We start from the raw sequence: 27,130 nt of genomic DNA on the forward strand, positions 1-27,130 counted from the left end.
AATAACATCCCTTTTCCCTCCCCAATGATGAGGACAACCTTGCTAGTTCTATGACTATCGGGATTTTCACTTATCATCTAAATTTAAACTTTGTTATTTTTTAATAACGGCAGCCTTGCTATTTTCTAAGTGATCGTCTTTTAGAATTAAATTCTATTATCTTCTTCATAAAAAAGGAAACAATCAATCACTTTCTCAGTTACCTCTTTTTCTGCCTACCTGTAACTACCCTTGGCCAACTGCCTTGCAAATGTGCATAAAGAAAGGAACACCAAAGTCAGCATAAGGTGACATCACTGTGGCTCTGAAGGCATGACATACATGCCCCCATGGTTTTCTGACTAGCCCTTCCTACTCCTCATCCTCCTAGGGGATGCTGGTGCTTTTCTTAAGAAAATGGGAAACTACATTTATGATCTTCCTTAGACCAACATAGATAGGAGCAGAGTCTTTTTGAAAGTTTCAACAAATCTGCCTTACTCTTCAAAAGCAAAGAGATCAAAAACAGTGATTAACAAGCTCCAGCTAATATGAGTGAAACTCACCTTATGCAAAAACTTGAATTAAGATATAACTTCATTTATGCTTCAAATGTATGTGTGTGTGTCTGTGTGTGTGTAATATATTGTTTACATATCAAGAAAAAGGAGGGATGAAATGGATTTTCTCCAACACAGTTTTGGTAAATAGCAATCCAAAGACCTCAAAGAAAACCCTCAACATCCCAGGGTCTTTTGGAACTACCAAATTTTACACCACTATCAAATGATAACATTTTTAATAACTAATGTTAACAATGAAATATGCTTACTCAGGATTTGTAGCTATTTGGCCAACAGTGCTAAAGTAAAGAGAATTTTGTAAAAACTCTGCTCTTAGCTAAAGGCCAAACAGGTAGAAAATAAGCTTTTCAAAGAGCACCATAGATGTTTACAAAAAATAACAAAGAAAAGTAAGGAAAACAAGGGGTAAAAGTTCCAGGCATACTGTGCATTGATACAATTCTCTCTACATCTTACTACATACCAAACATTTATCAGATGTCAGAAGTAGAAATCCCATGGTTTTTAAGGCACACATACTTATATGTGAAGGCATATAACAGACTTCCAGTATCTACCCACAATCTGGAATTACAAAAATGGCAGCATTATGTTGTTTACATTGAAGCCAAAGAACAGCCTTTTATTGATTTTACCTGTGATAGGTCCCAAGTGATGAGAAAAATTGGACATCCTAAATATAAGTGGCCAGCTTCTAAGAGGACCTGAGCATCTTATTGGCTCTGACCTATTTTGGTGACTAATATCAAGACATTATATAAGATTTTGGCTCTAATACCTACACTAAGTGAAGGGGTTTTGTTTCTAAGGCATAAAACCATGTGTACAAATGGAGAGAAAATAATAGAAAAAGCAGAAGAGGAAAGTTGGAATGATTTTTGATGGGATTTCCTAGCTGCACTGCACATACTTTGCTGGATACTCAGCTTGTATAAACTGACAACACAGCACTGGAGCCAATGGAGCCACAGTACTTTAATAATCTGGCTCTATCTACTGATGTCAAGACAAAAATAAGCACAAGCTTTCCCACCAAAGAGATTAAAATATAAAAGTGACCCTAATGAATACAATGGTGTTTGGGGAACTCCTTTTGTGCAAATCAAAAGAAATGATGATGGGACAGAGAGAGTAATGGCTGTTAAGCAAGTCATAATGAAAATCTTCTCTAGCTGTGTGCATAGTGCCCGTGGCAATGTGTGCCTTTGCACTCCACAGAAACAGGGAAAAACTTACTGACAGGGGACTGTGAGCCCAAGATACAGCACTGAAAGAGGTACTTAAACCTGTGAAGGAAGCTGGACACCCTTTGAGAAATTCACATGAATTAATGGTGGTGTTGAGGGACAGGCCAAACATGAATAACCAGCAATCAGCTGGATACTTAAGGATTAGAACAATTCAACTTTCTTTCTTCATGAAAAATAAACACGTATTTTAAAAAACCCAAAACTCTCTAGTCATTGTGAGTTAATAATTTTTAAAATCTATCCAAAGTCACGTGACACCTGGAGATGATGTACCACATGCAACCTGGAAATTGCTACAAATTGCTACAAAAATACTTGATAGCCTATCTGATAGTCCACTTTTTTAGTTTTTCTTATGCCTACGATGTGAAAAGTATCTTGTTGTCCTAACCTTCAGCAGTTACTCTCAATTTCTGTGAAGTAATGACTCATTTCACAGGCACTATCTAGTAAGCGCAGTGACTACCCTGATAATTTATCAGACAAAAATCGAAGTAAAATGTATTGATTTTATTACTCTTCAAACCTAGTTAATAATATTAAACGCATCAAAGCTACCAGTGAAGGAGAGTTTTTAAGAAAGTTAGACTAAGAGTATGATCCAAAATCACTTGAAATCACCGAGAGTCTTTCCACTGATTGACTTCTGTGAGCTTCGAAACAGGCCTGAATCGGTCAGCAATAACGCTCCAAGATACATTACAAAGTAAAATTCAATTAGGAATGTACAAATATGCAATTACTGTACCTCTATCATGACAGAAGAAAAGCCACCTCTTTAGTAATCTTTAGCGTAGCTTCACAAAGCTCTGTTAATACTACACTGCTTGTCAGGGATTCTTTCTCCCTTTTTTGGTACACATTAATCCGAAGTATTTAAAGTGATCATGGCATGGTCTGAACACAATAGGGGAATCTCCTCCACAACAAATGCTAGGTGCTCCTGCCAGCAGAGCAATTCCCTGACCCCAGGAACTGGCAGAATAGAACGTCTCAATTGGCTCAGAGGATGGCCAGCTTTCGGGGAGGTGTTCAGCAACCTCCCTAGCCACAAGCAAAAATAACCTTGTGCCATGCACCTAAAGTAATAGAAAGAAAAGGCTAGATGGTGATGTAAAAATTCTAAAATAAAGCCTTCTTCCTGCTTGCTTCTGAACAGTAAGGATAAAACAGATCACCATTACGAGACAAACAGGTATACAAATTCCTTAAATTAAGGAAAATGCTTAACACAAAGTTATACTCCAGGCCTGTTTTTTCTACATTTTGTAGTACTGCATTAATTTCATATTTTGTCTAGTTTTTCTTATTTAAATTTTAAATAAATATTAAATGGATGCTCTGTTACTTGGATAACTTTATGTTCTGTCATACCATATGTTGCCACTGAGCACTCATTCATTAAATATGAGTGATCCTGATAATCTTTAATTGGGTAGGACCCCTATACTTAGGTGTTAAATCGGAAGTAGAAATGTAAGGACTTGAAAGGCTGGGCTACACATTCTGCAACAGGAACAGAATGTGTATGACCATTTTTGCAGCATCAGCATACACTTAGCAGAGCACCAGAGCATGGTGAATGTTATTTTGTCTAAAAACACATGGTAATATGAAACTGGTTTTAAAATTCAACCTGAATTATCTGCATATTGCATGTATTGTTATTAGGCTTTAAATGTTCACATGTGAAATCTTGACATGCTTCACTATCTACTACCTGGGATCAGGTTTTCATATCTTCAAAGAATTTACCTGTTTCTTTCAAAAGTATCACTTTCTGGCAAAAATAAAGAACCCAATCCAACTTCTGAAAAGTGGGTGAGGTTCTGTGTTATCAACATTTTCTTCTATGAAAAACACAATCCAAATGACATTTTATTGCTAGTGGGCAACAATTAAAAAAAGAAGTAGTGATTGGGAAACTGAAGTCCTATTTTTCAAAATAGGCCCTTAAGCACCTACATATCTTTGTGCTTTTCAATGAGATTAAAGCCTGTGTAGATAAATCATGTCTGAAAAAGAAACGTAAGGTCCTGAACCACTTTGGCTGTTTTGAAAATACTACCCTGCAACTTCAAATAATTATTCAATAGAGAACACTTACTTGTTTGCTTTAAAGCAGCATTTCTCTTAACTTAGCAATTTTAATATCGTTTACTAGGACTTACTGAAGATTTTCACTTAAACAAATCTGCAAACCCAAGTTTCAATTTCTTGGGCAACTTTAGCATTTGCTTTGTTTATACTAGCAAGTGAAATTGAAAGCAATACATTATCCAGCCTTAAGGGCTTGCTTCTCTTTCTCCTTTCAATTAATCTTGTCTCCAAGGAGTCCAGCATTAAAATAAAATAAAATATCAATACTATTCTTTTTTAATTTCTATGTGTTTAATTATAAGCAACAATTAATCAATTTTTTTCAATTTCACTTCTTCTTGGGGGCATCTCACTGATAAACTGAAAATCAACACCAGTGTATTAATCAAATAATCACAAAACTTTGAGGCAAAAAAGTGTTCACCCCATCAAGACTGTAACCTAAAGCTAAGCAAATCCCATCTTTTTCTTGAATTATTGGTGGAACTAATTTATTTTTCCTAGAAAACATTTTCAGAATATATATTAAAGTTCAATAGCAGAGGGCCGATTTCTGTTTTCAATTACACTCTGCAACTTCATTAACACCAGCGGAATTGTTTGGATATAACTAATGGCAAAAAATGACTCACAGTTTACACCTTTTTTTCTGAGTACTTTCTATCAGAGAAAAGAGAGCTCACAACTAATCCACACTGATATTCCCAGTACGATCCTAAAGCCTGGAAAATGCAAATTTCAATCACTTTGACATTGTTGTTACTATTGAATCCACTTTAAATGGAAGAACACTAGATACTGCTGCTCTCTTCAACATTTTAATATCAGCGGATCAAATCAAATCACTCTGGATAGGCTTGGATTTTGATCTCTGTGCAAGATTAGTTAAGAGTTGCACAGATTTTTCCCTCAAACCTCTTGGTTTGTAAGAATTCTCAGTATGCCTGACGTACTGAAGGAAGTTGGCCTTCCTTCTCCAATTATTTTTGTGAATATATATAAACTCCTTCTCTGACACTATGAGTATTTGACCTCATCTACATTAAAACTGCCATTAGATTTCTTTAGGTACTATTATAGATAAGAAATGAAAATATTCCAGGAGTTAATTTCAATTTCTAGGATAATTGTTATAATATTAACCTTTTTTTTGTTTAATCTATTTAATTATTTCCAGCCTTTTAATCAGTTCAGATAAATTAACTGACTTAACTGCAGCAATCTATCTGCACAAGCAAAATTCTGCCCATCAACAGACATCCTGAAGTTTCTTCTTCTAATTTTTAAGCTAATATCTTCCACTTTAAAAAGCTTTAGTATGTTTCTGCTGCACAGCTAAGGTCTCAAAAACCATACAGGGCTGATTTATATTAATTTACCTATATAAAACACATCTGCCAAATTATTTTACATTGTGCAGTAGTAAATTCATCACTACAGCAGTAATGAACACCCTTCTGGTAAGAAAAGTGTAAATACTGACAACTCCATTACACCACGTTCTGCTACACACTTCTTCCCAACTCACGGAGTCACACCCTCTAAGAGAAGCTTTGTGCTTCCTGGGAAGGGAATTACTTGTGATGGACTTACTACTAATTTTCTTTGCCATTGTTAATAGCTGGATCTCTTACACAAGTACTGCCTTTATTTATGTATGTACCTTTCGTATGTATAATATATATATGTATTTATTTACGCACCTTAACTTATTTAGTCTTAACCAGAAAACCTGAATATGTGAAAACACGTATCTGAGTTGCAAGTTTTTTGAGAAATTAAAAACTTTGGACTAAACACAAAACAATTGACAGGATTTGTTTACATATGTTATAGCCATATTTTCCTAAATGTAGAACTTCAGTCTGCTTCGTAAATGTCATAACCTTTACTTTGTAAAGAGACAGCCAGTGAAATATTTTTTTATATTCTCTTTAATCAAGAGTGATAATTTTACCTTTTTATCATTATTTTTCTAGCTCAGTTCTACACAAGTAGTACTACTTTACCAAATGTTAACTCTATGTTATTTCAGCACTACCTTTTCTTGATTAAGTGTTTTGCTATCTCTATGGACAAATAATGATCCATAGTTCAATAAGAACGCAAATAAATAAAATCAATTAACACCTTACTGTGTCAGCAAAGCAGCTTATCTTAAAAAATCTGATGTGGAGAAATGTACAGTGACAATTATTTTCTTTTACTGAATCACACCATAGAGGTAAAAACTCAATTCTAAGAATTCAAAATTCTATGGTTTTAAAGCTGTTGGCTCTATGCAAAAATGAGATTTTCCCTTGATTAAATACTCAAATTTCATATCTCAGAATGCATTACTTTATACTAACAAGGAGTTTGCTAGAAAAAAAGTTTTCAAGAGTTCTCCAGGGGCAATAAATTTCAAGTTTGACATAATTTGAAACACTGTTTAAAACATATCTGTCAATATTTGATCTTAAAACAATCTCATTAAGAGAGGTATATCTCAGATATTATTACAAGACACACTTTTTAATATCTTATTAGCACTTTATTAAGTGGTTTGTGCAGTGCCATTTTAATGATGAATCTATTGTTTCTCGGAGAAAGTTGCCAGCAGCTTGATAGCTTCCACATATTTTAAATACTATAAAGCAGTTTCAGTGTTCTCTAAATCCATACCAAGATTTTTAGAAACACCTATTCTATTGGTAAAGAAGGCCTCAGTTTACCAAGCCCTGTGCCACTGCCTGCAGCTACCATTTCATAGTTTCCAGTAGAAAGTGTAAAGATCAACAACTCCTAGCATGTCCTATTATTATTATTATTAATAATAATAATTTAAGCCTACACCCCCTGTCCAATGTTTCCAAGTTTATCAGTGAAAGGACAAAACCTGATCCTATTGAGGTCAATGGGAATATTGCCATTGACTTCATCATCACTAGAATTTGACTAAGGAAATAAAAATACCTCTTCAAATTAGGTATCTACATTGGTGAAACTGCATCATCATTTTAGTTCACTCTGTTGTGAAATAATTTTACAAATGAAATAAAACTAGTACTATATCACGTGCTGCCCTGCACGATACACTTCTATTTACAAGCCCGTAGCTGGGCCTGTAATGTCTACCTGTAAGAGAGTTCAGGTTTCTGCCTCCACTTTAAAAGTCATGAAAAGCAAAAAATCATAACAAGCACGAAAGCATACCAATTTTCTTTTTTTTTTTTAAAGGTGCTTTTGATTATGGTATATTTTACCTTCCAAAGTGAAAAGCATCATCTATAAACCACCAGCTGCTGGGCATCAGTGAGCACTGAAGGCCTGGCCTCCTGTTTGCACTCTGTCCTGCTTTTGCTACCTAGAGTAACTCCTGGCCGGCCACCCCACCTTCTTCTATCCAACTGCTTTGATGGAGGCACAGGCAGTACTTTACAAATCCTGGTTTCCATTTTTTCACAAAGGAATAATTTTGTGATAAAACGTACTAAGTCTGATCTTGCCTCCTGCCTTCTACCTTCGCTCATAAGAGAGCTTAGGATATCCAATATTTGGACAGTAATCAAGTTCACCAAATCATTCACTGCCTTATGACCTTATCCTTGCCCATGTCTGGGGTTCCTTAAGAACAGGGAGAGCAGTAAGCAGATCCCCACACTGGTCACTTAATGTGCCTCATCTCGTCACAAGAGAGATAGGCACACAGCCTCTGAGTTTTGACCTAAAGCGCATGTTCACTCTCGCTGCATGGCCAGATACGCCTTCGTCATGATACATTGGATATATTTTGCTCGTGAGATCAAGAGGAGAAGCGAGAAGTGCCCATACCATATATAGTCCTGAATAATTCTACCCAGAGGCTAAAAAACTTTCCAGACAAAATGCTGTCCCCACTGACTAACGTGCTTTTCTTCCCTTCTGCAGATCAAAAGACCTTCACTTTCCACCCTCAATCCAGCCATCAGGTTACAGGAATAAATTTTCAGTACCTCTGATCTGGTCCTTCTAGAGAAAGCTGTGCAGCTCTGTACAACTCTGTAATACTTCGTAATACTTTTACTTAGAAGAAGGTAACTCTTCACCTCAGGGATTCCATTTGGGATCCTCTGCTCCGCAAATGAAGAAGTCCAGCCCCTTAGTAAACACTGTCTCTTCTTCATAAAGACACTTCCTTATTCACCAAGGTCAGCTCTCCCTGAGAATTTCTTTCTTTTCAGCCCTCTGCCCTCCCACACACAAGCACAGTGCTTCAACTGTAAGGACAGAAACAAGCACCAGACATGCAAGCATTATGTTTTATACTGAACAGTGAAATCATAAAATACTGTCTAATTATATGAGTAGTGCTCTTTCATGTTCTGCAGCCAGTGTAATCCTTCGTGATCCACTTCAAGAACAAAATGCTCCCCTTATCAATAATGTTTGAGACTCTATGCTGCCCATTTGAGCAGTAAGCATTTCTTCAGCCGCTTGCTGCGCCCACAGAACAAGGATTTCTTTTCCTGTAATAATATTGTTTGCAGGTCAATAACAGGTATCAACATGAGCTGCAACACTGGTTGAAAAATCAGGCTTTGAAGTGCTGGGTGTTCACAGGAGCTCTTTTTTTAATGTCCAGAAGCATTATCCAAAATTATTCATCCACTCCACTTTATTTTGTGCTTTTCTATACTGCCAAAGTAATGTAAAACATTCCTGCACCATGAAGGGAAATTTTAATATTTAATCCTATTTTTTCCATTCTTGAAGCATTGCATATCTCTTAGAGACACATCAGACATAGCTAACCCAAATGTCACTAGCTGCAACTTTCATGAGTTTTTAAAAGTTATTTGCAGTTTTCTCATGTACTCATTTCTTATGGAAGTAAAAGTTCTCTTCCTACTGTTAATTGGCCATTTCCAGCACCTCCTTTAGCCAGGTCCAGTGTCAGTGGACCTCTGAGAAATTCTCACTTATGTCAAATTACCTATCACCTGCAATATAGAACTGACTTCTTCGGTTTCTTCCAGGATACCTAGGGACATACATGTAGTAACTATAAACAAACCTCAAGTGGCAGGAGACCTATTGATGCTCAAGGCACAGCTTATGAGCAATTAAAAAAAAAAAAAAAATGCAGACACTTATTTCAGCCTGAACCATTGATGCTAATGAGTGTCTGTAGCATGCTTCCATTTCTGATTAATCCTGTCTACAATGTTAAGCATAAGAGGAACAAACAGAATACCACAGTTCCCAGAATACTTTTGCATTATTTTGGATATAAAACAAGGCTCCTGATTAGTAACTTCCTGGGATTTTTCCCTCTAGAAAGTAACTGTTGCTCATTACCTATGGACTGTGCTACAGCCATAATCTTAGTGTCTATTATGATCCCCAATATTTTAAAAGAATCTGATTCAATCTTTCTGTCCTAGCTGTTGACTCCCACTGTTTCACTGCAGGTGAATTTCTATCCTTTAAACTCAATATACTCAATATCACAATATTCAGAATCACATATAACAAACTTGATCACAGCTGAGGATTGACTATGTGCTGTGGTGTATCCTTTAATCAGAGTTTGTTCAGCCACCCAACATCATTGCTGTTACTGACCTGCCCTTAACATTTTTGTCGCAAAGTCTGCATTCAAATTGACTATATTTCACTAACGTCCATAAAATTAGTGTTTCCTCTTGGAAAGCTCTACAGTTTTAGAGTTGGTCTACTCCATAAGAAACCTCAGATCTCAGGACTGTGGTGGAACCTATCAGCGTGCAGCCTTGCAGCAAAGAAGGCCAACTGCATACTGAGCTATACTAACTAGACTGTACACAGCAGGTGCCCCTTTTGTTCCAACACTTGCGAGATTGCATCAGGAGTGCCAAGTCCAGTTTGGTGCTCTCCAGTACAAGAAATACAGGGATATACTGGAGAAAGCCACTGCAGAAATCCACCGAGACACATAGAGGACTGCACTACATAATGTACCAGGAGAAGCTGAGAACTGGGCTTGTACAGCCATTAAGAACAGCAGGTGAAAGAGAGCTCTCGTTTCTGTCTACAGCTATCTAGCAGAATGTTACAAAGAAGATGGAGCCAGACCCTTTGCAGAGGTGTACAGTTGTAGGACAACAGACAAAGACACAAGCTGAAACAAAGGAAACTCCAGGAGTTTAAACAACAGGAGAACCTTTTTTGTCATGAGGTGGTCAAACACTACAAGCTGGTCAGGGACATTGAGGAATCTCCGTCCATGGAGATTTCAAAACCTAACTGGACACAGTCCTGGACAACCTGCTCTAGCTGACCCTGCTTCAGCAGAGGGGGTTGGACTAGATGATCTCCAGAGGTCCCTGCTAACCTCAGCTACTCTGTGATTTGAAGCAAGTCCTAGCCTAAGCATCTCAGGACATCATATGGTAAACCCAGACCCTGTTCAAGACTGTGATACACATTCAAACCTGAAAATAAATCAGGGTGTTTCCTCCTCTTCCAAATATGCTACGGAACAAATCAAGCTTCCTTTCACTCTCCTTCCAAAATATTCCTTTAGGCTTCTGGGCTGTATTTAGCTCATTCAGAAGTCCACATTATACAGTGATATTAGTACAATGTTCTTCTAGAATATCAGCACCATTTTCCCTCACAAGGTCCTAGGAAATGTGGCCATCCGAGTTTCAGTTTCTCCAAATCTCTCCTCCTGATTCAAGACCTGATTATCAGATCTCCATGATAGAGTCGTGTATGGATACCAACCTTCTGATGAACAGCATTTCAGAATCAATTTCTTTTTCCACTCCCCTTCCTTAAACAAATCAACACAAGGGGAATTATTTCAAGCGAGAGGAACTTACAAAGAGCAAACTGTATACCGGCTGCTACCTCAATTAATCTGATGCCTTTCTAACATTGCCAAGTCTACACTAATACAACAGCAAAATGTGACTTCAAATACTTGTGTATATAATTAACTAAATTTACACACACGATAACCTATCTCTGCTAGTATGCAAACTTACGTATTTATGAAAACAGTTATTATGAATCAGTTCTTTCTCCAAAAAATGACATAAATACAGGAATTATATGGGGACTGATATTACATACCTTTGACAAAAGTTATCAATATACATTTTGACGATATGCCCTTTAAACTAATGTCCATATCACTACTAGTTGGTTTTGTTTACTGTTACCATGCATAAAATAGATTGCATCCCAGTTTAAAAGTACAATACACACTGAAGTTCACACATGTTCATTGCAGTGTTCAAGTCATCGCTGCAATTAATTTTATGCCATTGGGGTTTCACCAAGCAAAACAGTACCCAAGCATTTAATTTTGCTGAATTCAGCCTGTTTAATATGCAGTTTGCTTGACGGTAAAAAACCCAAACTTCAAATATCGTGTAAAATGAGTGTTACAGAAAACCCTTTCCAACAAATGAAAAATAAACAGCAATTAAAATTATGAACTCTTCAAAGCAAGGACTCTTCTTTTTTTTCCAAGGCATCATATCATATGACACCTTGTCCATACAGTCCCAATAAGGTCTTTCTTAGTCATATCAACATGATAGAGCACTGTAATTAAGCTGTGACACATCTCATATCCATTCATGAAATGTGCTGAAAATAATACTAGCCAAAACTACTTAGCTGAGGCTATTTTCTCCAACAGTTTTCTAAGAGAGAGAATTACCAAAGAGACTTGCTACAGCTTCCAGAAACAACCTACCCAACAATGTAAGAAGAGGTGTACTGGGTCAGACCAATGTTTCCTGTATCCCATCTCCAACAACCCTCAAAAGCAGTTGCAAGGAACAACGTAACAACAGTGACAGCATATATGATATGTACGCACAGACTCCAATAATTTTCAGTGCAGGCACTTCCTCAGATAGACATGTATTTAGTAACTTTCAGTGGATTTCTCAGCCATCAATTTGTCCCATCTCCTCTGAATTTCATAAAAGCTTTTCACATCCCAAGACACTTAAAAGACATCACTTCCTCTTACAGGCGCTCAGCATCCCAGGTCAACCAAGCACACAGAAAAGTAAAGATTGGTAATACATGATTTTTTAATTTGTTTTATTGACAAATATATTCAGATTAGCATCAGTAATGGTAGCACTAACACATCCACTAGGTAACCAAGTGACAAAGGACAAAATCCCCGTCCACAGCCCCCAAAATCTTACTGTGCAAGTATCAGATAAGAGACAGGGAACTATTCAGAAGCAATAAGGCAACAACAGCTAGCATCACAAGAAGTGATATTTTGCTAGAAGTAGCTTGATGGTGTCATGCTTTTGTAGGCATTTCAGGTAAGGAATATCTTGGGAAGAGAGAGGAACTCAAAAGATGAGGTTACAAAGCAGTACTAGTCCAAGCATAAGATATCAAACAAATTCATGCGTGCAAATACAGTAAATGGGCAACAGGGTTGGTGTTATAACTTGAAGAAAAACCTTGACAAAGAGAAATGGTAAGATACAGCTGGGTGAAGAAGGCCTTGAAACTTAGGGCAAGTTACTAATACTTCATGCACCAGAGAAGGGAGGCCAGCAGGGATATAAAGACATGGTCAGAGTGACAGTACGTTGCTCTGAAAATGATCTCTATAAAAGGATTCCAGACAGATATGACCAGAGGAAGAATAATCCTCAATGGTAGTGAGGATGACTGTTTAACTGAAGAGTAGGCAGGAAAACACATACAGCAGGGATGTTAGGCAGAATAAGCCTGCAATACTTAGTCTGAAAGCAAAGAACTTGAGAACAAAACAGTTACACTATGTCGCTAAAAAAATACAGCACAGAAAGCGTGATCCTTTCCATGATATCCCAAGTCAGCATCCAGCAGTCGGCTATGTAAAAACTTCCTAAAGTTGAGTTGCATCATCACCATCACATTTAATAGCTCCTCAGAGACATAACAGAGTAATGCCTGATCTATTTTTGAACCTGTTCATATTTTGACCTCTAAAACATCCTTTGGCAAGGAATTCCACTATTCAATTGCATGTTATGTTGGGGAGGAGAGGGGCAGCACACAAAAAAGCCCTGGAAACAACAAAAACAAGAAACCAAATTCTGTTAAATATTTTAAAACTGTTTCCTGAGAATTACACAGGATGTTTCCTTGTTCTCATAATATTAGAGTTAATGAATAATTGTTTCCTGATTGCCTTCTTGAGGCCTTGCATGATGTTATAACCGATTCCCCTCAGTCACCTCTTTTCCAAGATGAAGTATTTTACTTTATTTAACTTTTCCTCTGACAAAACTCCTTCCATATATCTCATTAGCCTTCATGCCCTTATCTCAAACTACAGTATCTTTTTGAAATTATGATAACAAAAGTATACACAATACATAGATTGCACACACCATGGATTTATGGATCAGCATAATTATATCAATGTTCATGTTTTCTGCTTGTTTTTCTATTTCTTTCCTACTAATACCAAACACTCTATCTGCCTTTTTAATTGCGAAGTTATGAGAGAGAGGTCTATATCGGTGAGATTGCCAAACTGCAGACCTATTCTAATAGGCAATATGGCAGTGTTATCCTAAAAAGTAGATGGAGGGCTTGGAAAGAACTCTAGGAGATCTGTTTTGACTAAGGGAGTCTAAGCTAGGCAATAAAGGAGATGACAGAGAAGCAAGACCACATTTTCATTGAGATAGAAATACCATGAGCCTATGAATCATCTGCAAAGAGATGATACTTAAATTGTGTTTCCACATAAGATTATGCAAAGAAGTAGAGCAGAATAAGGGAAAAAAAGAGGGCGGCTGAGAGACAACACGTTGCAGAACTCCCACACAAAGCTGGATAGTGAATGAGAAAGATCCTCCAAAGCATGCACTGAGGAAGTGATCTAAGTGTCCAAAGACAGCAGAAAGGATATTTGCCAAGAAATCACAGGGCAAAAATAACAGGGACGTGGTCAACTGTTTTCACAGCTAATTGGCAGGTTGAGAAGATCAAAGCTTAAGATTTAAAGTACGATTCACATAATGATTTAGATGTCCATATCTTGCATGGAGAGACAGCCTCAGAAGCAACCCAATGGGATCACCCCACTTAGTCACATACGCCTCTGCTCTATCTGTTAACAGGCCCTTAGCACTACTGCCCATCACTCTGATGCACTCTGCATTTGTGCTTGCTTCTGCTTAAGTAGCGTAGGGCTATAGTATGATGCTAAGAAGCTGCTTTACTCGTGTGATTGCAATGCCCAGGGCTTTTTGTACAGCAACTGAATTTGCCTTATACAGCCTTCTGAGCAAAAGTTAATACTGATTGAGGCAGTATGAATTCCAGCTGGAACTGAGTATTACACAACTTTATGAGACGCAGCTTCTGACTCTACCAGGCACTGGGCTACAAGTGGAAGGGTGGCCCCAGCGCTACAGATCTGCATCTCCTTTTCCTCACCCATTCCCAGATCAGTTAATCAGGTTAGCCACCTCCCGCTAAGCTTTCTCTCACCATGGAAGGAAATTACTGAAAAATGTAATTAATACAGTTTCCCACCCTCAATTCTCTTCAAAGAATCTGTCCATGAATTGGGACAGTCTAGATCACAATGACTGTTTAAAGATTATTTTGGATCCTCCCATTCCTTTCTACTTTGCATTCACATGTCCCGTGCAAACTGATCTGTAGATGTGCTACAGACCGCACAACAGCCAAAATGAGTAAGAAACTCTATAAACTGATTTGTTTTCCAATGATTACACATGCAAATACACATACTCACACACTTCTATATATCAATGACTTCTGAAAATACAAATGGAAATGACATAGTAATCTTCCAAGCATTCTGCTTTCTTTTTCATTGCACACAGAAAAAGAAAAAAAAGGAAGAAAAAAAAAAAAGCATTCTTAACTAATATACTTTAGTTATTAAAATTCTCTGTCCCTTAGAAAATAGATAAATTAGTTATAATAAGCTCCCACTTGGACAATTTTGTGTAAAGCATTCATATCAGCGACCTGTTAAAAAAAAAAAGGCAAAATCAACACATACATTTTCTTAAATAAAGGACTTGCATAAAACAAAGTCAGGCACTCGGTTCCTCTTTCATTCCATATGATACACAGCTGCGTCAATCCCATCAGGAAACAGGCAACAGGAAATTCTTAACATTCTGAAGAGAAATCTAAAGATGTGTCTCATCACCCTTCCTCCTAAAAGTGCTTTTCGATTGTCTGAAAGACATTTTACACCAGTTCTAAAATTATTACTTTACTTAGATTTTAAGCAGCTATAGGCCTCATTAAGTAACTAACAAGGAGTCAAAATATATTTTTTTGTAAGTTGCCTTCACTTTTTCATTTCCTTCATCCCAAAATATAAATCAATAAGGAAAGCTTGACACCTATGGACAAAATCAAAGCCAATCAAATCAATTCCCTAGCTATTGGAAAACATTCCTTCATAATGTGCTGCTCCTGTGTTATTTGTGTTTCTAACTATAGCTCTTGCATATATAATTCCATTATACTTTTATAAATCACCGTTTTGAAAAATGCTTTTGAACCATTAATATATTTTCCTGGTTAAAATTCTTTGAGATGTTCTTAACAAGAGTCTTAGATAATGAATTTGGGCAAACTCTGGAACAGTCTTTACAGTATTATCATTCTCATTAATTTTCAGAACTACCCACTGTGTTGAGATGATTGTCATGGGCCTAAGACTTCAATTTGGCTAAATATTTTTGCATATATTTCAACATATAAGTAACTAACAGATGTTTAAAATGTTAAGTTCACATTCTAGAAATAGTTAAATGTTTACTGTAATATCATAATTTGGTTTTGCTCTCATTTTTATTTTTCTGCTTCTATCTTTAAACAATCCGTTAGAGTCCTGGTTGGCTGCAGACAAAATGCTTTAAAATGACTTCACAAGAAAACAAAACATACTCGATTTAGTAAATACAGCTGTGCTTTTAAAGAAAGAAAGAAAAAAAACCCACTTAACGGTACCACAAATGAAAAACAAAGAAAAGAAAAGAAAACACTTAACGCTAGACATGTTACTTCTACCTAAGGTCCAGACTTCATGTAAACCATTTTAAATTGTTTGCATAATAAAAGCTTTTAAATTCATATTTTATATTTGCTTTAGAAACCTAATACATTCTGCTGTCTTACATCATTACTAGAAGGCTATATTAGATGAAAAAAAAATTGTTTTAAAAATGTTAATACACAGTATATACAGTAGCTTACTTTAGTCCAGATTATTCTTTTTTCTTTGCTTTTTTTTTGGTTATCTTTGAAGACTGCTTCTGTTTCCATTGTTTCATCCTTAACCATTCACATATCAGAGCAATAAGTATTTCATTACTGGTTTATCTGTCCAGAGGCTTGAGAAGCAGTAACAATTAACCCTCCCTTCACAGTGATTGATACAGGCTTTGCTTTCAATTTGTTCCACTACACAGATCATGAAATTCTGAATGCGATCATCCTTATTGACCTACACTTTCAAACACACGGCTACAATGAGATGAAAGTAATTATTAAAAGGAACACAGGACTACTCAATGCTGAAGCAAAGTCTTGAAAAATCTTTTAGATGACCTTCTTATAAAACTAGCATTATTTGATGTGAAACAAAATGATGCATTTGCTTCATAATCTGGAAATATTAAATTTAAATCTGATCAAGGTACAATATCATTATATCATATAAGCCCAGCTCTAACGTCGTATCAGTTTGTATCTGACCCAATAAACAGTGACTTCAACCATAGTGATCATAGTAGGATCAGGCCCTATATATTTTAAAAGTTCCTCCATCAGCTTTATTTTACACCAGCTCTGTTTGAAATGTGTTAAAAATGACAAGTCTGTAATTACTATTCTACTATAGTCTGTTTCAAAAAGACACAGTGTTTCTTTTTAAGATCCTGGACTTCTTGAGGCACCTAATGTAAATAAGTACACAGGAAATTCAGACTGCTAAGGAAAAATGAGAAACTCAAGACAGATTTCCATCATCGGCTGAGATGAACCAAGACCCATATACGCCACTGCTGGAGCCTTACTGCAGTGGAAAACAAATATTTTTCATAAACCCTTGAAAAATAACCCCACAAAAATATTAATTTCTTGTAATTGATAAATTTTTGAAAAATGCAAAAGGATTGGTAGGTGAACAGTAATGACAGAACTATATAAAATACGGGTTGCAGTCAAAGAAAATCAGGATAGAAAACTGTGCAGAAGGATGTTCTTACAGGCCTGAGGCTCTAATCACAAAACAGAGTGATGGAGATGAACCAATACTGCATGGATTAGCAATGAATTATTTTGAACTATAATCATGTGCCAGCACAAAGGGGAGGTAAAAACTAGCCATTACTCACAAGCTGATCTGCAGATAAGAAGAAAAAAAAGTAAAAAGGGGAAAAAATTTATATGCTAAACTGAGTCAGGAGAATAATGAAAATCTAAAATGTTGTTACACTTCAAGTAACATTCTATTTAATGTCTTTCGTGTACTGTATAATATCAAGTATTTACACAATACAATCTGTAAGATGCTGGGGCTAAAGGAGAGTTAAATCAGACAACTCTTCTGTAAATTAGTACTGGATAATAATATGTGCTGAAAAATATCCTAATAGAAGAGTTAGTTTTAAAATAACACACATGGGCACTAATTTATCCCACTGCAAAATTGCAGGAAATACACACATATATATACGTGCATAGGTACATGCCTACGTGTACATGCAAATGTGTATATGCACATGCACACTTATGTATACACATGCATATATAACGAGGGATTTAATTTCCATTAGTCCACCTGAAAGCAAAGCACCACCATCTTAAGATTCAATGTTAGTTTTTCCACCCGGGGCGGGGGGCGGGGGGGGGGGGGGGAATGTTAGAACTAATTTTGTGAGAAAAGAAAAATCAAAACTGCTATCCACAAAGATTCCTGAGATTCTTATGAACAGACTGTTTAAATGAAGAGCACTTTAATCAGTAGAGGAATCCTCACGTTTCTAATGTCTTGCTGTGCATTCTGCAGGTTATAGTAGCAGCTGGTAGAGGTCATATATCTTTTGTGAGCATCCCAAAAAGGCTCACTGCCAGACTGTTAAATTATGAATAAGCAATGAACAAAAGAATGCAGATACGGTGGTGACAAGATAATCCAAGCAAATTTATCTATGACAAATTTCACAGGATTAACAAATTACATTTACACAGAACAATAAAAATGTGCAAAAAAAAAAAGGATGAGCCTACTTTTCCCTCACAGCATTAGAGGAAAAAAAATCGCCATTCCAATGCATGTATTTACATTTAACTTTATCTAAAGTAAGACATTTATAGCTTGCTGAAGACAATCAACCAGCATTATTTCCTTTCAAGCAAATACATATACTGTGTCTATCTAACATACAACATATGCCTACACTTTGCCGTATACATCTATACAAGTCAGTGGAAAATCTTTTAAAGTTTTCCTCACAATTAGTAACATGCAGAATAAATATAGAAGAATTCTAATTTTGCTTTTCAGGTGGAATATTCAGCCATCCTCTGTCAGTTAAAAGACACTTTTTCCCTTAATTATTTGAGGGGTTTTTTCCTATTTGAACTGAACAAATGTTGCAATATATGATAATTGCCACAAGAAAATAGAAGTCATGAATAGGACTCAAATACTTTTTTGCAGTAGTATCACCAAACCATTAAGAAAAAATGAAAAAAAAAAATTAAATCATTACTCCAAAAGGATTCCTAAATCCAGAATCTAAATACTGTATGTTCCTAAAGATGCACATTCAGTATGTCAAATAATTTTGGGGAGAAGAAGAGGGGATTTGCAGTGTTTGCTACATCCCATGGTCTCCTATTCTGGTCTTGAGAAGTGGTGCAAAACCAAAATTTCAAAAACTGCCCTCAAAAAGCATGGAATAACAGTTTCCAAATTGCAATTCTGTAGAGAAGCATTTTTCTTCCTGTTAACAAAGGAATAAAAGGAAAGACAGCACCTCTTAGTTTTGAAATGTTTGAGTGTAGTAGTAAGTAAGTGAGTGTAAGTAGAGTGACTGATAAAAGGAACAGCATATATGTTTGAAAGATCTGAAATCTGCTGTATCTTTTCTATCATGCTTTTCATCTGAAGTCTGTATTTTCTGTCACCTCCATTTATTTCTTGTTTGTTAATCTGAAACAGTTTTTTAGTAAAAACAGACGTTGAGTAAAAATGGGCCTTCTGAAATCATATATAACATTTACGTATCAAATATATGTTCTTGTTACAGAGCACTACCTACAAACAGGAAACCTCACGATTAAAGTGAACATCCAATTAATTAAGATACTTTAGTAAACTACTTGGATCCTTCAAACACTGCTACTTGAGTACCATTTATCTAGCTCGTTCAGCCATTGAAAAAAATTACTGTACTTTTGATTTTCCATGAGAAATGCAAGTTTTGTTGTAAAACTGAACAGCAACTCAGAAAGAATGAATAAATAAATTAGTCCACAGCATTTGTTTCTCTTTTTATGTTCGTCTTCTATTTGTTACTTAGCAAGAGAAAACAGCTTTGTTTTTTTACAATGCAGTTTTTTCTGAGAACCTCCTGTCCATACTGTTAGTAATTTATGCAAAGGTGAAGCAAACATGCCAATCCTACATCTAACTATAGTCAGACAAATAAAATCAGCTACTTTTTTTGCAGCTGTGAAGGTTGAAGGATAAGTATCACTGGCAGCTATTCTCTTTTGTAAGACTTTTTTCCTTTTTTAATCCCACTGCCAGCACTGTACAGATTCAGTCACTCACTTCTTTCTATTGACCTCAACCTTGACCTGTGAAGACTGCCCACTTACATTTTTTTCCCACAAAGTAACAAATTCTGCCTCCCATCATCTCTAAGAAAAAACAGCTTTCTAACAAGCATTCTTCTAAAATTTGGTGTGTTATACTTTTGCTTAATGAATTACAGCTTTGGCAGGACAATTCTGAGCCACCTAACTCATATAAGCCTAGGCTGTGAGTAAACTGATCGTAAATGTGAATTTGCACATGACTTTCAAACATGACGCATGAGCAAGAGGAAAAAAAAATCCCCCTCCCCATCATTATATAAATGTATCAGTTCTGTGCTTAAATTCAAGCAAAACTATAACCCTTTAGGATTTAATCCAAAATGACTGTTCAAAGACTATTCATTACTCAATAAAATTCAGTTTAAAACAATGTAATGTGTAATGAAGCCTGTTCTAAATTCCTGTTGGAGACAAAATTCCCTGGCAAGTATTTTAAAAGGGGCTTATAGGATTTAGGTGCCCATATTTCACTGAAATGCAGTATGTGTTGGATGCCTAAATCCAATAGGCTCTTCAGAAAATCCAAGCCCCAGGGACATTATTGTAGATTACATACATACATATTATTCAGACTATATCCCATAAGTTCACTATATACATATGTAAACCTAACATGCCTGCAGGTAACGGAACAGTACTTTTCCACTTAAATTATTTAACGTAAGTGTTGAACTTCTATTATATATCAAGCTAACAGCTAATTTTAAATCGCAATCAAGCCATTCTCTGAAAGCACTTTATTTCAGCGGAGGTTTTGCCTGTGAAAGAAATGTAAATCCCTCTAACGAAGGCAGTGTAATCTTTGAATACACAGTCAAAATGGGGGCTGGAATTTTATTCCTAGAGCTAACATTGACATCTTCTGCCACTTCTGCTAGTTCTCAAAAATCTTTTGTGCGTAACTATCTCATCAGTAAAATGTGTAGAACAGTGTTTACAGACCTTTCGAAGCACACTGAGCTATATAAAGAAACATATCTACAGAAATACTCAGTATTAATATTAAAGTCTTCTTCAGACATTGTATGACATCAGTGAGAAGTTCCCTAGAACAGACAAGTGACAAGATACAACTGAAGAGTGAAAGTCCAAAATGCAAGATATAAGAAAGGCTGAGAAAATAGCCTGTAACAAATCTTCAAAACTCTGCTTTCGGTAATCCGTTTCAAATTCTTGCTTACATATCACTTGTTCTTTGATGTGCCTGACTCTCGCCTGCATGCAGAGTGCTGGGTAAGGGCTGGCATAACTCTCAGCATCTAGCTGCAGCAGGCTGAGATCAGAATCTCCTTGAGGACCGCTCTATTTTTACTTGAGAATCACAAGACTTTCATGTTTTGTAATAATACACACATGCAAAGTTCACTCCTCCTCCCACTAACTACGCTAAAGTTTGTCATTGCGATCTCACTTAGAACAAATTCACATCTACTGAATTATATGGTAAAAAATCTTTTATCCTTGCTTGTGATTCTCTGCAGTATACTTTAATTATATGCATAATTTCATTTGGGACTTTTTTAAAGATTAAGGTACAACTTGAACTCAATATTGTCCCAAAGACAGGGTCCGGTTCTGCCAAGTTACAGACACAAATACTACCCTACCCTTACCGTACCTTCTTTGTCCTGTGTAATACACTACTATAGCATACAAAATTAATGAATATTTTTACTGCTCAAAGTCCTGTTCAAATCAATGGCACAACAGTCCTATTCATTTGACTAGGACTTTGTGTATTGCAAAACTACTGCTTGAGGTTGTCACAGAACAAAGCTCTAGTCATATAAGACATGGGAGCAACCATTATATTCTTACTATGGCACATCTTCTTATGCAGCAAAATGCAATATTATTACAAATTATCCTTATTATGCAAAGTCCTATTAAACAAAAAGTCACGCACCTCATTCGCACTAATGGGACTTTGTATGTTAAAGATAACATGCAGTAGCCTTATAAATATTACATAGAAAGAAATTGCCTCTTCTGAAAAAATGCAATTATTATGAAATGAATTTTCAAAACATTTCCTCTCATGGCCATAAATCTTTGGCAGCTTCTTTAAAAAAAAAAAAAAAAAACAACAACCATAAACAAACAAACAAACCAACCAAAGAAACAAATGACTGGGGTGAAAATGTGAAGTCTTGGCTATGTACCTGAAAAATACCTTATGTTTAAAATATAAAAACAAATTTCCAGGCTGGCATCCTGCAGAACAAGTTTGCTGAATTCATTTTGAAACAACATGACTAATGCTGAAATCTTACCTCACATGAGGTGCTTTTACACCTACAAGAGGTACTAATGACAATAATATAAAATGAATCTGATGGACTGACTGAATGTAAGGTTTATTCACATGAGATGAAATTTCAGGAAATGGTCTCATAACATTAAATTCTAAAAAAACCAATTACTTAACGGATATCAAATGAAATTCTGCCACGTTTGTAAAACAGCTTCACCTTACTGACCTCAATGGGAGCAGAATCGATCCCAAAATGTTAATAAAATGGTAACAGTTTTCATGGTCAGCATCAGTTATTCAAAATTCTTATTGTAGAATATATTTTCCAATAAAGAGGGTATTGTTATAAAGATCGCTTTATGAAACAAACATTTATTTAAACATTACACTTTTTACGAAGGATGCTGATGAAACTAATGCCTAGAATGTCAATTTTCAACAACTGTTTTACGTCACTCTTGCAGTAAAACTCCCATCTGGGCTGGCAACTTGTGTGCCAAGTTTCAAACAAATGTGATTTGAAACTGCCAGTATGTTAGACTCCAAATTTCAAGTGAGACACTAATAAAAGGAGATGGGTGTTGACAATATATCCCGATATTCTCTTAAAAATGTCTGTGGTTCTGGGTGCTGTATTAATCTGTTAACAAAACTCTCTAATTATTTATAAATTATTTATAATACAACATTAGAATGTCGCTAAATTGGTACAAAACAAGCTAACTGGGTATAACTTGTTAGAAAAAAAGTTGTGCTGTAAAGAATGTAGAAACAGTGCTGCAGACAAACCCTTGTTATTCAGAATCCCATTTGTTACTGAAAATATGTAATATAACTTTTGTTGATCAATACTCTCATGTAAGCTCTAAATAATGTATGATTCCGGTGGAGAAAAATGCAGCAAATCAAATATGGTGGGAGAATGTTTCAAATTATGAAGAGTAGTATGACTGCTAATCCATAAATTAGAAATCGGAAAGATTGTTGTAATGTGGGAGGGCTCTATTTAATAAAGGTCATTATAACTCCTGGCTCTAGAGCTATAAGATCTAATATCCTCTCTGGTAGCTCTATGATATGCCCATGCATTACTGTTCTTGTTGACAGTCTGTTGCCTTGGAAATATTTCATTATTTCAGTTTTTCCATTTGTAGACCCTTGGCCTTGTGATATGAAGGCCACCCTATTTCATATTTTCGATTATCATTTAAGCAATCTTCTGGAGCTATTTATATAAAAGCAAGTGTTAGACAATGCATATCATCATTTATCACTGCTATGTTTAAGCTCATGCTCTAGAAAGAAATGCCAAAATAAAGGTTTTTTTCTCTTTCACTTTAAACCAATAGCACTCTGATATTATGATATGCTTTACAAATCAATGCTGGCATATCATATGCATGACACTTCTGCCTATTTAATTTTCTTGGTTATATATCCACACAACCGAAAAAAATCCTAAACTGCTACTGTAAGTGTAAAATTTGCTAACACTCATAGTTTAAAAGAAAAGCAAACAAATGTAAGTGTGCAACTTTTCAAACATTCTTTAAAAAAACTAAACAGGTGAAAAAAAGTTTCAAAACAATTCAAGTGCTTGGTTGCATCAGAGACTGCTTCTTTTTACATTTGTTTTGTAATCACTAACCCCTTGCTTGAAAAAATGTAACACAATCTACCTAAATATTGTGGAAGTGAAGACTAAACAAGGAATGTACACAAAGTTCACTTGCAGGATTCTTAATCTTGAGAACTAGTTTACTGAAGCAGTAACTAAGAAGAGACTGCAAAACCCCTTAAGTAGCTGATACGCACCTGTATTTCAAATAGCTTGGCGCACACGGCTGAAAAGATGTGTACAAAGCTTAAACAGCTACACACAAGATTTCAGTAGCACATTACATAACTTTTAATAAAATGTACATGAGTGGCTGTTTATTGAAGCATTGATCGATCTTCTCCAAACTTTTTTTTAAACAACAAACAGATTGCTGTTATTTCTGCTACAAAAAAAATGTCATCAACTTCTACATGTAATATTTATACCTAAACTGTTCAGAGCATTGTAAAGAGTGATAACAAAGTGAACCCTAAGGGCAAAAAACAACTGCTTGGACACTAGGCCAAGTTTGTGGCTATTAGTGTTCTAGGAATTTAGACTACTTTTTTCCCCTGAAATGATTACTCCTCCCACTCCCTACCGGGAAAAACTACTCCGATCCAACCTTTAAAATGACAGCATCAGAGCTGAACAAGAAGATGCTATTAAAGGGCATTAAATTAAATACAGTATATCCTCCTACAACTTCAATCAGAATTTCAGACCAAGTGTTATTTAGTTCAGCTCTCAAGTGGAGCAGAATAACAAATCGCGCACTTTGATTTACCTTCTCCGAATGCCAAATGGAGACAGGTGATAAAGAAAGCACTCATGCACAGGCTATGAAGTTTCTCCTAGAAATTAATTCTATCTTCAAGATTCCTATCTCAGAGAAATTCCCAAAATGGCACACAAATATGCTTCTGCTGGAGAGATTACTGAAGCTATCCTGGCAAATACACTTAGCACTAATATAGTACCATTCTCAGAAAGAAGACAGCAGAATTGTGTGTTGGGGGGGGGGGGGGCAGGACTTATTGATACAAATTGTTTTTCCAACAAAGAACTCTGCAGAAGAAAAGCCTGCTGCTATAAGTGTTATTAACACAGCAGAAACGTCTCTGCAGCCACTGAAATGGAGATTTTTTTTTTTTTTAAAAATATAGTTGAAGATGAAAATCTGTAAGTTAAGCCATTGACTTCCGAGTATGCACTGTTTTCCCATTACACGTATCTCCAAATTCTGCTACATATCAATATAGCCTTGTCAAAGTGCAACAGTTAATATTAATGCATCTAACACAGCCGCACTAGCACTTCAGTGGCAAATATGAAATGTATGGTTTTCTGATACTGGGCAGCCTGCTTCCTTAGGAAAAACGGCACAGCTATTTAGATAAAATCTGTGGGGTTTGGAAGTTGTACTAGAAATGCTGATCATAGTAAAAAATGTAAGTTTGAAATTAAGATTAAAATGAGCCTGATTCCCTAGACTTTGTTTAAATATTTTTCCGACTTACTTGTGCTGTGAAATATAATCCGAGTAACACATGATCCAGCTACTTTTAAAAGCTGTCTAAATGTTAATTTCCATTTTTACAGCTAACCAGGAACCTTCCTCACCCCTCACCCTCAAGTTCACTTGTAACGCTGAACGGGGGGGTTGTTGGAAAGCCCACCCCAAACCCTCTAACCCTCTGGCTGCTCTCCTTCTGGGCATACGTCTCATCGCAGTGTAGCAACGGAGCTTTGAATACTTTTGTAAGAATCACAAAGTAACATCACATGAACTTGTACTCTTGTTTCCTACCAGTCACTTCTAGAAAGATTCACTTTACTAGAACAAATCCGCTACGGGCAATTCGTGTCACCAGCAGAGCAGATTAATAGCAAGCACTCTCCCCCAACAAAAGTATATGGGGCAGGCGGCGGGCCGGGAAGCAGACGGGGGGTAGCGCGATTCCCCCCCCCCACCCCCCCCCCCACCTCCCACGCCGGGCCCCGCGCACCGCCGCACCGCCTCCGCGCACCGGCTCCGCTCTGCCCACCCCGAGGGGCGCCGGCGGGGCAGGGGGGGTGGGGTGAGGGGACCGGACCGGACCGGACCGGACCGGGCCGGGCCGGGCAGCCCCGCGGCGCAGCTGGCGGCGCGGCCCCCCCCCACCCCCCCCCCCCCACCCGCTCCGGCCTAGCCGCACTTGAACCGCACCGGCGGGGCCGGCCCCTCCGCCCGGCGAGCCGGGCCTGGCGCGGCGCCCCTCCGCCCCCGGGGCCGCCGAGCGGCAGGGGGGCCGCCCGGGGGGGGCCTCCCGCCTTCGCGCACACAGACACAGACACACACACACACACACACGCACACACGCACATACACACAGACGCCCGCTCGCCAACGCGCCCCGCCAAGCACCGGCTCCGGCAAGCCGCGGCGGTGCGGCTGCTGGAGCGGGGCTGCTGCTGCTGCTGCTGCTGCTGCTGCGCGGCTCGCCCTCTGTGTGTGTGTGTGTGTGTGTGTGCGCGCGTGTGTGTGCGTGTATGTGTGTGTGTGTGTGTGTGCGTGTGTGCGTGCGGCTGGCGGTACGCACTAGGAGGAACTCCCGGTGCCCGGCTGTGCGAGCAGCGGGTGCCGGCGGCAGGTCCCCCCACCCCGGCATGGCATCCAGCCCCGGCCCCCGGCGGCGGCGGCACGGCACGGCCCGGCCCGGCCCGGCGCTGCTGCGGCTGCTGCTGCTGCTGCAGGTTCAATAAAGAGAAAGTGTTACCGTTCTCGCCTGGAAGGATCCTGCTGAAAGCTTGGCTTGGTGGGCGCCATCTTCCTGGGATTTTTTTTTTTTTTCTCCTCTCTCCCTTACTTTTCCCCCTCCTGATGTTGGTGTGTGTTGTGTGTCTAGCAGCAGCAGCGGCGGCAGCAATGGCCCTGGTTAGCCAGACAGGCTAAGGAAAAGTACTGAGGCCAAAGCATCGCGGGCTCCCACTCCTCCGCGCAGTCCTGGTGCAGGTTGCTTGCTCGCTTGCTTGCTAGCGCTGCTGCTGCCGCTGCCGCCGTCCATAAGCCGAGGAGCGGAGGGAGCCGGGGCCCCGCCGGCCCCAGAGACATGCCCAGCGCAGGCAGCGGCGGCGGCGGCGGCCGGCGGCGGCGGCGGTGAGAGCGAGCCGCGGCGCAGCCCCGGCGGGCAGCCCGGCCGCTGGCATCGCCCGGCAGGTGCGGCACACACACACACACACACACACGCACACACAGACACACACAGACACACACACACACGCGCGCACACACACTCTCTCGCACACACTCACACCCCCGCGCCCGCGGGCCGGGCTACGCGGGGTGCCAGGCCATGGGGCTAGCGGGGCGGGGGCGGGGGAGGGAAGGAGGGGAGTCAGGGATCTCCGGGCTTGACCGCTGTGAAAGTATTTCTGGGCATTTTCCAGCTGCTTCCCCAGCTCCGCTCCCACTCTTGCGTGCAGGGGACACAGCCTCCGCTGCCGGCGCAAC

General features: G+C 38.2%; 1 protein-coding gene across 2 annotated transcripts in view; it reads right to left on the reverse strand.

Annotated features, from left to right (window-relative positions):
• The window catches only part of NPAS3 (neuronal PAS domain protein 3), a 622,472-nt gene extending 595,597 nt beyond the window's left edge, over positions 1-26,875 (reverse strand). For both annotated transcript variants that reach the window (XM_049825779.1, XM_049825780.1), the window contains exon 1: positions 26,397-26,875. In XM_049825779.1, coding sequence (XP_049681736.1) covers positions 26,397-26,446 — 50 coding nt within the window. In that variant the 5' untranslated portion in view covers positions 26,447-26,875. The remainder of the gene's footprint in view (positions 1-26,396) is intronic.
• Between the last annotated feature and the right edge of the window lie 255 nt (positions 26,876-27,130).

Source organism: Accipiter gentilis, chromosome 22, assembly GCF_929443795.1.
Source record: "Accipiter gentilis chromosome 22, bAccGen1.1, whole genome shotgun sequence".
NCBI classification, from domain to species: Eukaryota; Metazoa; Chordata; class Aves; order Accipitriformes; family Accipitridae; genus Astur; species Astur gentilis.